This window comes from Calidris pugnax, unplaced genomic scaffold (assembly GCF_001431845.1).
Source record: "Calidris pugnax isolate Ruff unplaced genomic scaffold, ASM143184v1 scaffold15, whole genome shotgun sequence".
NCBI classification, from domain to species: Eukaryota; Metazoa; Chordata; class Aves; order Charadriiformes; family Scolopacidae; genus Calidris; species Calidris pugnax.
This window is the reverse complement of record NW_015090774.1, coordinates 2,841,048-2,851,667: the sequence shown is the minus strand read 5'-3', so window position 1 is coordinate 2,851,667 and position 10,620 is coordinate 2,841,048. Positions and strand designations below refer to the sequence as shown.

The 10,620-nt window shown below is 42.1% G+C and overlaps 1 protein-coding gene across 1 annotated transcript; it reads left to right on the top strand.

Moving 5' to 3' along the window:
* The first annotated feature begins 3,011 nt into the window (after positions 1 to 3,011).
* NPY5R (neuropeptide Y receptor Y5) lies at positions 3,012 to 10,240 on the top strand. The gene is made up of 2 exons (XM_014942736.1): positions 3,012 to 3,254; positions 8,501 to 10,240. The coding sequence occupies exon 2, from the start codon at positions 8,510 to 8,512 to the stop codon at positions 9,848 to 9,850; it is 1,341 nt and encodes a 446-aa protein (XP_014798222.1). The 5' UTR covers positions 3,012 to 3,254; positions 8,501 to 8,509; the 3' UTR covers positions 9,851 to 10,240.
* The last annotated feature ends 380 nt before the right edge of the window (positions 10,241 to 10,620 follow it).

Here is a 10,620-nt window from a genome sequence, read left to right as displayed (position 1 = left end):
CCTGAACTCCAGCATGATCATCCAGCAGGGGCATTAATAGTTAATGTAACATCAGCCAACAAATGTGATGACACATTAGGCAGCAAAAATGATCAATTACATGCTCACCCTTGGTAGTATTGTATCTGCTAACTGTCAGATGCCCTGCTTTTCACTGCAAAGACATCTTAACCGTTGCAAACATTTTATTACTCCGAAGCTTGCTGTCTTCATGCCCGGCTTCTTTATGTGAGGTAAGCATCTCTGGAAGGGAGGAGCTAAATGTACATCTACAGAAGCCAGACATTGGTGGTATTTTTAATAGTATTTTGTACTAGTATTTTAATAGTATTTTTGTGGGGGATGAACAGTTGGGTTGATGTGTGTGAAAAATTTTGACCAACAGAAATGCTCTATATTTATCTCACAAAATGCCTCAAACTCTGTAGTAGCTATGTCCTACTGTTTTAGACTGTCTTGCTGGATAGGTGCTTCATTGGTAGCAGAATTTACAATACATCAGACTTTGATTCACGGACAGTTTTGACCCAGGGAATGCTTTGAAAGTTGAACGTTAGGTGGCTTAGACCTTGATTTTTCTGTTGCATTCATCATTTCTCACCAACTTCAGTTGGAGCTTTGGGCCTTCATGTGTTTCACAGTTAGCCTTTAGAGACTAAATTTTCAAAGATAATGGGGCAATACTCCCAAAAGAAAGATACATTTGAGAATGTGTTAAGAAATATGCCAAAATTAATTTGCATTCTTATAATCAGAGTTCTCTCCTGTATTTTCTGTTGAGCCCTTCTAACTTGAGAATCCCAGCCTTCTCTCTACAATGCACCAATTTTCTTCCCCAGCTTTTCCAGAACAGGTGTCTTTCATCATCACCATCTCTTAAATCTCAAGTACTTCTACATGGTTTCAACAACCCTATGGAGGCTGATATTTAGGGAAGTTGTACTGTTATCTCTTGTTGATCCTGACATTACATAACTCTAATGTCAGTACCTTTCCTGTCTCTAGATCACCTATTTTATTATTCAATAGTATTGCTGGCAAGACAGAAGTACACAAACAGTGAAAAGGAAAAAATTATAATGGTCTGAATAGTAATTGCCTCTTATGTGCACAAGTATCAGCAATGAACTGAGAGAGAAATCTGATGTTATTTACAGGTCCAGGGAGGAAAAAAAACCAAACAAACCCACACCTGCCAGTACATTACTGGTTGATGAACCCTCCTGAAATAAGGCAACGAACAAAACAAGTATGATATTTATTCTTAGAGAAAATTGCTTTGAGGAAGAAACACATGTCTTACTGACTGTTCTTGCTAACAAGCATGTAATTTCTGGAGGCTGTTTAGGAAACTGTAGCAGGCAACTACTCACCTCAGAAACGGTCAACATGGAGGTAGGCTGTTTGTATCTTTATGAAGGTACAATAATAACCCACATAAATCATAGCTGTGCAATGCAAGAAACCATAATTTCCCATTTGTGAGCTCTGCCAGCAAATTTAGATTTTCTTTTTTTTAGAGGCAACATAGCCAGAGGTTTTCATAGAAAAATATAGTGTCTCTACAACTTCCCTCATTCCAGAATGGAACTTCCTGTTCAAGCAGTGGGGCCAACAGTGCTGGAAGCTCTCCTTGAACAAGGGACATCCATGCAAATTGATGCCCTGAGAGATGGTCTTGATCTCCCTTTCCTCGCCCCCTAGCAAGTTAGAACTATGGTGGGTTTCTATCTTCAGGTCATATTTGCATGAAAAGCTCCAAAGCCATCAGTGTGAGGTGGGAAGATGGTCAAAAATGCTAAGAACAGCTGCTCAGCCCAAAAAAGGACTAATTTTGTTCTGTTTTGTGACTAACGGGAGAGCTGTCTGAAAAGGATGAGATGGATTGGCACGTCACTTCCACCTGGCAGCTCCCCGTGCTCCACTTGCACATGCAGTGATTCACCAGCAGTGGGTGGTGAATAATGCAGAAGCGGGCAAAAGAAGATGGGATGCAATTTTCCTCACCATCCTGAGCTCATCCGCTGAAGGTTAAGGTTGATTGTTCTTTGATCACTTACCAAAATTAAATACGGAACCTGACGGAACTTTCGAAGTTATTTTACAGTATGGTTGATCCAGCTGTTTTGCCTTTGTGTGGCACAGTCTTTCACAGGCTAATTATACTGACAGCTTTTCTGCAGTGCTGTGTTAATATCAACTGTCAAAGGAGTGCCTTGGCAAATGGAAAAGTCATTACATTTTCGTGTCAGATTCTGCCACTTGTGCTCCCAGAGACCTACACGTCACTCAGTTCTCCAGTAGCCCTGTAATTGGACTATGATCAATGACTCTTCTCGTGCTGGAAGACAGCAGCTGGTGAGAACAGCAGAATTTGTCTTTTCATGCTTTGTGCTATGATATACCCAACAATTTTTACACTTAAAAATATTGCTCACTTAAAAAAAAATGCCCTGCCTGCCCACTGATGGCCCAGATAAAATTAAAACCACCCTTCAGATTTTCGCCTCTGTAAGAACAGAGTTACTCAACTCAAAAAGGAAAACCGTTTGGGGGAAATCCATCACCTCCCACCTGTTCTGAAATAACGGCAAAAATTAAAGGGTGTTCGAGCTCTGTGGATAAATGACACCAAAGCTCCGCTCCAGCCGAAGAGAGGGGAACTAGAGGGGGACCAGAGAGCGCTCGGGTCGGTGTCCCGGGACCGCCTGGCTCCGCCGGCGCCTCCGCACGTCCCGCGGCTCAGCGGGGGCTTCACCTCTGCAAAACGCCGGCGTCCTGGATCCCGGGTGGGAAACCGAGAGCATCCCTTAAATCCCGCCGAGCGCGGCGTTTGTTTACAGCCTCCCTGCATTTCCATGGAAACTCTAATTGTCACACCGTGCCGGGCTGAAATAGCAGCCGCCAGGTACCGCACCGAGCCGCCTCCCGAAATGCGCCCGCGCGGCGCCTACAGCCCCGACCCCGCCCGCGGCAACGGCGGCGGCGGCGGCGGCATCTTCCCGCCCCGGGGCCCGGCCCTCGGCCGCCGGCGAGCCCCGGTACCGCCGCACCAGCGCTCGCCTAAGATGCGCCGCCCGACGGCGCGGGGGATGCGCTCTGCCCCCGGCTCCCGCGAAGCCGCGCTCGCCCCTCTGCGGCCCGGCCCGGAGCTATGAGTGCCTTCCTCGCTCCGCACCCGCGCTGCGCACCGCGGCCCTTTACGCCTACCACCACCACCGCTGCCGCCGCCCAAGCCCCGGAGACGCGCGCAGGTAACGCTCCGCGGGGCGCGGAGTGGCGGCGGGGCTCAGCTCCCTCCCTCCCCCTGCCCCGGGCAGGGCGGCTGCGCAAGTTTGCGCGGGGCAGCGCCCTGCCAGCAAACGCGCGGAAATCGTGGGGCTTCTCTCCAGCCGCGGGGTGGGTCTGGCTGCTGCGTCCCGTCCCGTCCCGTCCCCGCCCGCAGCCTCAGCCGCAGCGGCCGCAGGGAGCCCCGCGGTCCCGGGGACGGTCGGTGCGGGGTTTCAGAGGCAGGGCGGAGCGAGGAGCACCATTCAAAGTGACTCCTTAGCGAGGCTGAGAAGGCTAAAAGTAACGGCCGTTCCCGTTTTGGTCTGGTTTGGGGTGCTTTTTTGCCTTTGCAAGCCAGGAGCTGCTGTGCTTCCTGGCGTCAAACGTAGCCGTGCATTTCAAGTTCTCTCTCCTGGCCAGCAAATGCCCCATTACATTGCATAACACTTCCTCGGAGCTGGAGAAATAATCTCATTAGTTGTCTTTTGCATATTTTGGGAAGTTGTATTCTTGTTTTCCAGGATAATGCTGTAATTCTTTTATTTAGGCAGATAAAGAGGCATACCATTAACATGCACGAAAATAATTTTTTTTCTGGTCTTCTGAAGTAATCTCAATCTTTTGAATTCTCCCAGGTCCTCAGACTAGTCTTTGCTGTTGCACATAATGAACATTTGAAGCGGCAGCATTTCATCTTTAGCTTGTGCTGTGAATGCTACTCTTCAGTGGTTTCAATTTTTCTCTCAGACGTTATCTCGGTCTTTAATGATACGAGGGCATCATTTCTCAAGTAGTAACAGCACAGTTTAGTGCTTTCCTTAAGTTAGGTGGTGAGGCAGTTACAGCCTGTCATGTTAACTATTTGCAGCTGTGTAGAAGTTTAAAGACTTTCTCTAACTCTTTTCTCTACAGTCCTGATACCATAGAGGAGGATGGTTGCCTGCCTAATTTTTGTGTTCTTGAACATTTCCCTTTAAATATGTAGAGAGAGATATCTAGTCTATTCACACTCCTAAATTATAATTTATGGGTTCTGTGTTTTAAACAATAGCTTTATGTGAGATAATGAGATTAATTTTAAGATTCTAAACATATTAAACTATTTTCAGTAAAGCATATTTTCAGTACCTCTAACTCAGCTAAAACTGAATAATGGTTTAAGTTGTCCCTGTCACTCTCAGGCCTTAGAGCAACTGCAACTGAACACTTATCTGAAGCATGGTTCTGGTGAAAATAAGAGTCACATCATACAGTCACACTGAGGAGTACCACAGATGAATGCGATTTAAGAAGGTCTTATTTGAAATCTTTCAACATCATGGTATATCAGCTGTCATAAAATACATTTTCCTCTAAAAGTTAACCTCAAATACTCCTTGTATTTAATGTTAGCTGCATTAATTTGATCCTTATAGTAAATATTCAAATCCACCCTGGATTCTGCTACAAAACTGCAGTCCCTCCTGCCTTGTGCAGCCTACCCTCCTGTCTCAGGCGTCCCATTGAAACTAAAGGAGACTGAAGCAAACCCACTTGAAGCTCAGAGGGTGTGAGCTCATGCAGGTGTAGCTGAGCACGGTCTCGAGGAGTGTCTGCAGACCAGGAATACAGAAAGGGGACCACATTTACTTGACTGATTGGTGTAGGAGATGAAAGTGACCCAACTTCCGGAGCTGACAGCTAGAAAATTTCCATCAGGTACCTTCATATTCATTAAATTTGATCTTGAAAACAGGCACAAGAGTACCCTGGAACTATGGTGCATTCAGTTTAGAAATACACTTCAAGTATGAAGAGAAGATTTTCAAAAAAGGCTATACTATTTAATTCTATTTCCCACAGTGGGTTTTTCAGGAATCTTCCCTGAAGCACGGTCAGCTCTCACCCAAGGCAGAAGACAGACATAGCACAGGTGATGGAGCTTGGAGAGCCCATGCTGGACTTCAGAGCACTTCTGCTGAGCTTCTTCAATATTGATGTGTCTCAACAAAATATGTTTACTAAAGCAAACCCAGCATATTCAGTTTTTGTTTTTAAAGAATTCTATTAAAAACATGATGGACAATTCTGCTAAAGCCATACTTTTAGTCACCCAAAGCTGAAAGTGGCAGTAGCAACTAAAAGCAACACCACTGGATTTCTTCCAATTCTCTTCATAGAATACATTGATTAAAACTAAGCAAAATTGAATGAAAACATACAGATTTCTCTTCGGACCATAGTACACAATTGAAATGGAATGAATTAACTAGATAGAGAATCTTTTCTACCAGAAGGGATGCCTGCTTTTTCTCCGCACATTGATGAACCTATGGCCTATGATTGACCTTTTCAGCAATAGCCAATATCACCAAAAAAGTCTAGGAAGGAACCTGCAGTTCTGGTACATGGATCAAGAAAACTTTTATACATTTATAACTTAAGCATAAGTGTGCATTGTTACTACTCAATATGACCTTCAGATATGACTGTGTGGAAATTTAACTATTACTGACCTGTAGAGTACCTGTAGATACTCTAAAAGCAATCCTGATCTCCAGGTTTTTTAAAAAGAAACAACTCTGCAGTTTGTTTCTCTTCTACAGATTAGTCCTTCAACCCAGTATCAGCTAAAATAGAAGACTACACAGAACGGTCCCTCTTAGCACAGACATACTTATGTAGGCACACATAATAAATGAAAAGCTCATTCCTTGAGAGTCATCACCACTTTGAGAGCATTATAAGAGCTTTTGAGGTTTGTGGAATCTCAAGATGGTACTGGATTTCCTTCCCTCTTTCTTATTAATCTTCCTATTGTCAGTCAATGACTGGTTGGTTAGTAAAAAAGATTTGTCAGATCTAGCTCTCAAGTAAAGTTTCATTTCCCTTTCTCAAACAACTCCTGATTGGTTTCAAACCTGCTGTCAGGCAGTGAGATGCTCAGCTAGTAATGCAATCTTAACCTCTGCAAAATATAAACTGGTAAAGGAAGGTGTCCAAGGGAAAATTATCCAGAATTACACTAATGGCTTTTTCATTATGAACTCCTCAGCTCTATGCAAGGGGTTTTCCTACACACTTCTCAGCTAAGATGAATGTGGTAGTGCAAAGATAATAGAATGTTCACCCTGAAAATATTAGGCAGATAACATTTCATATTGAAACACAATATACAGCTGAAATGGCTTTCATGAATCAAAAGAGAGCCTGCAGATTACAGGTGCGTGCACACAATGAAATCTGTGGAAGCATCAGTCATTACAAAACCCATCATCCCTCCATGCTGAACAAAGGAAAAAAATGGTACAGGTATGACATAACGGGGACATCATTCCATAAGTCTGAGGTAGGGGAATGTATTTTATCCAGGGCAGAGCCCTGGAGTGGTTTTCTCAGACAAAAATTGCGTTGAGTCACATTTAAAGAACAGAAAGAAATTTCAGCTGATCATACTGTTTTCAGGTGATTACCAGCAACTCAAAGAAATTAACTCAGAAAAATTAAATAAAAAACTATTTACTTCCTAAGCTAATAGTTGTATCAAGAGAAGCCTACCAAAATAAAAACTTCTGATAATATCAATATAGAAATAGAGAGATTGGATTACTCACAGAATCTCAAGTCTGGTCCTTTAAAGTTGGTCTAGAGGCAAGGGTAGTTTCAGATAATGTTGTTTGTCTGTTATATGGTTTTCCACCATTTCGCTAGAGACTGAGAAAAATTAAACAGAAATAATTTGCATTAATGCCGCCCTGCTTGTACAAATGCAATTATAATATTTAGATTATCTAAATTAGTATATCTAATTCTTACTTCTGTTTGAGCTATTAAAAACTATTTAACTCAACATTGCAAGAAGCTGGCAAGGCTTAGTTCTTTTCACTTGTTCCTAACACATTACTTGCAAGACACAAAAACTCACAACTTATTAACATTTTTTTTAAATAAGTATTCCTAATCTTGCATGAGGGACCTTCCCATCCCAACACACTGTCAATATTCTGAGGGTGTTTTACTGTTTGAGCTTCCCTTTGGCACCTGACAGTAGGAACGTACATGTTGTGATGTGGAGGAAGGAGCACATCTGCACGTGTAGAGGAAACCAAATAATATTATTGCGCTTTGAAGAAGCCATCATGGTACAGCTTACTGAGGACATTCTGGAAGAGCCTTGCCTTTTAGACTCCTGCTCAATTTATGTATGTTTTGGGTTTGTTTAGATCCTTTTGTTCTGTCTTGCCTAAGATTTCTAAACATTAAGCAATTTTTTACAGGACATTGGCACTCTGGGGAATTTTGACTTTGAAACTTTAGAATGTGCATGTGTTTAAGGTAAACTGGAGTTTAAACTGAATTCTCTTGTTTTTCTGTTTCTTCTGAAATGAAGACTAATACATGAAGATTCTGTAGGCAGAATAACTTTGTACTGAGCTGGGTTTTAATGTTAGATTTGTGCTGAATAATTAGCAGCTCCTGAATTTTCAAATGGCTCTGTGGGGTTTGCTTCCAGTTAATATTGTCCTCTCTGTATTACATCCAATTACTCTGGATGTTTCGTAGGCAGTTTTCCTTTCTGCTTGAGCTACAGCTAAAATATATTCAACACAATAGAAGATGGTTTGTATCTGCACCATGTTAGGAATTCCATATTGGATCACTGACAGTGGATCTCCATATAAACTGATCCTTTTTGAAAGCTCTGACTTATTTTGTGTTGGTTTTCTACTAGCAAGGTAAGAAATACTACTGCAGTTGTTAACGTATGTCAAAACACCATATATTTTCAGGTGCTCTCATTAGACTTTGCTGTCATGTAATGATCAGGCACATGCCCAGATGGTGATTGTAATCTCCTTACTCATATCAATGAGCTGTTATTCACATGAGTAATCTCACCAGCTTTAAATGGATTGCTTTTGTAGCTAACTGCTCCCTCATGGAAAGGCTGACAATATGGTCTGTAGCAAAGCGTAGTTAAAAGCCAGCTTCATAATGCAGAACCTTGAATTGTCATTGTCCCATGTGAGCAGCCAGGTAGGAGGCCTATGGGTACTGGGGGCCACATGATAAAACTCACGAAACGAAATCGTGTTGACCTGAAGTTATACAGGATCTGCCTCACGGTAGAGTAACAGCATTTATTTACATTAAGGTGATACAAGGTAAATTTATTTTCCTTTGCATTCTGATTAACACCAGTATCATCTGTCCTTCAGGGGCTAATGAATTCCTTTCTCGTTCGAAGCAGGACTGCAAAATGGATTTAGGATTCAAAGACCTTAACAACAGGACACCTACCAAGAACACCTCGGCTGCTACAAAGAATTTTTCTGCCTGGGAAGATTATAGAAGTAGTGTTGACGACATACAATACTTTCTTATTGGGCTGTACACACTGATAAGTCTGGCTGGCTTTATGGGAAATCTGCTTATACTAACGGCTCTACTAAAGCGCAAGCAGAAGATGATAATAAACATTCTTATCGGCAGCTTGGCCTTTTCTGACATCTTAGTTGTGCTGTTTTGTTCTCCGTTCACATTGACATCTGTCCTGCTTGACCAATGGATGTTTGGCACTGTCATGTGCCATGTAATGCCTTTCCTCCAGTGCACATCAGTTCTAGTTTCAACTTTGATGTTAATATCTATTGCTGCAGTCAGGTACCGTATGATCAAATATCCCCTTTCTAGGAATTTAACAGCAAAACAAGGCTATTTCTTAATAGTGACCATTTGGGCCCTCGGCTTTGCCATTTGCTCCCCTCTGCCAGTTTTCCACAGAATTGTGGACCTCAGCAAAACTCTGAATTTAGAGGCACTGGAGAACAGGCTCTTGTGTATTGAGTCGTGGCCTTCCGATTCCTACAGAATCGCCTTTACAATAGCCTTATTGTTCATGCAGTACATATTGCCGCTGGCATGTCTAACTGCCAGCCACACCAGCGTCTGCAGGAGCATAGGTTCCAGACTGTCACACAAGGAAGACAAGTTTGAAGAGAAGGAGATGATCAACCTAGCCTCTAAGACAAACCATCCCTCTAAGAGTACCAGCACCCAGGTGCAGCCCTCCGGCCGTTCCAGATGGAGCTACACCTTTGGCAAAAAGCACCACAGAAGATACAGTAAAAAGACTTCAAGTGTGGTGCCAGCTATTTCAAGGCATCATCAGGGTATTCATTCCAGAGGCCTCCCAGAAACCTCTGGCACAGAAAAAAGCCAGCTCTCTTCCTCCAGTAAATTCATCCCTGGGATACCTATCTGTTTTGAGATGAAACCAGAAGAAAATACAGAGATCCAGGACATGATTACAGTATCCCAATCCATCATCAGAATTAAGACAAGATCTAGGAGAGTTTTTTGCAGATTGACAGTGCTAATCCTAGTTTTTGGTTTCAGTTGGATGCCTCTTCACCTTTTCCACATTGTGACAGATTTTAATGCCACTCTCATTTCTAACAGACATTTTAAATTAGTATATTGTATATGCCATTTACTAGGTATGATGTCCTGCTGCTTGAATCCCATCCTCTACGGGTTCCTTAACAACAGCATAAAAGCCGATTTAATGTCCCTTATTCCATGCTGCCAAATACCATGATTTTATGTGCCCCAAGATAAAATAAAACAAACAAGTTTGGCTTTCAAGTCTACTGATGTGTATAGCTGTAAAAGCTAAATTAGTTTAGTTTAGGTAGTCTGACTTGGTTGTGATTAGTAGCGTTTCGTGCAAATGGATAGTTCTATGGCTGCATGTATTTCTTGCACTGGGCAAAAATGTATACATATACTATAATATTCTTCTGTCTGTTACACATAGGAAATCATGCCCAGTATACAAAACCAGAATGCCATTTTCATTACCTGAAATATTGGCAATCTGTACTTTGGAATTAAACAAAATATGTAATGAGTAATAAATGTAAGACTACTTAGACATAACAGTATTAACTATCATAAAACTATAATAAAATACATACTGTTTACTAAATAACTGTTGTTGCGACTATTTCAGTGCCAACTTTGACTGTTTTCTGAGATAATTAAACATCTGTTTCTGGAGGTGATTAGAAAAAAATTTTTCCTTAGCTCTTTGACTCATACTTTGCAATGTATTTGCAAGATACCTTGCTGCTGCTTCCCAGATTGCTTTATTCCCTGGAACGGGTTTGTGGGTAGTTGTTCTTGTCTAGATTGCTTCCATCTCACTGTGTTTATCCAGTACAACCTATCTCTGATTTCCTTAGCCAGTTTTCACTCTGTCTTGTCATTTTATGCAATTTTCAGCCAGGCCTGAACTTATCTATAGTTATGTCTTTGTTCTTACAGTGATGACTCCCGTGAACCTACAACATGCTTCTGATCAGAGTA

What these genes read in the sequence shown, in the direction of transcription:
- NPY5R (XM_014942736.1), top strand. Translation starts at nt 8,510, where the DNA reads ATGGATTTAGGATTCAAAGACCTTAACAACAGGACACCTACCAAGAAC.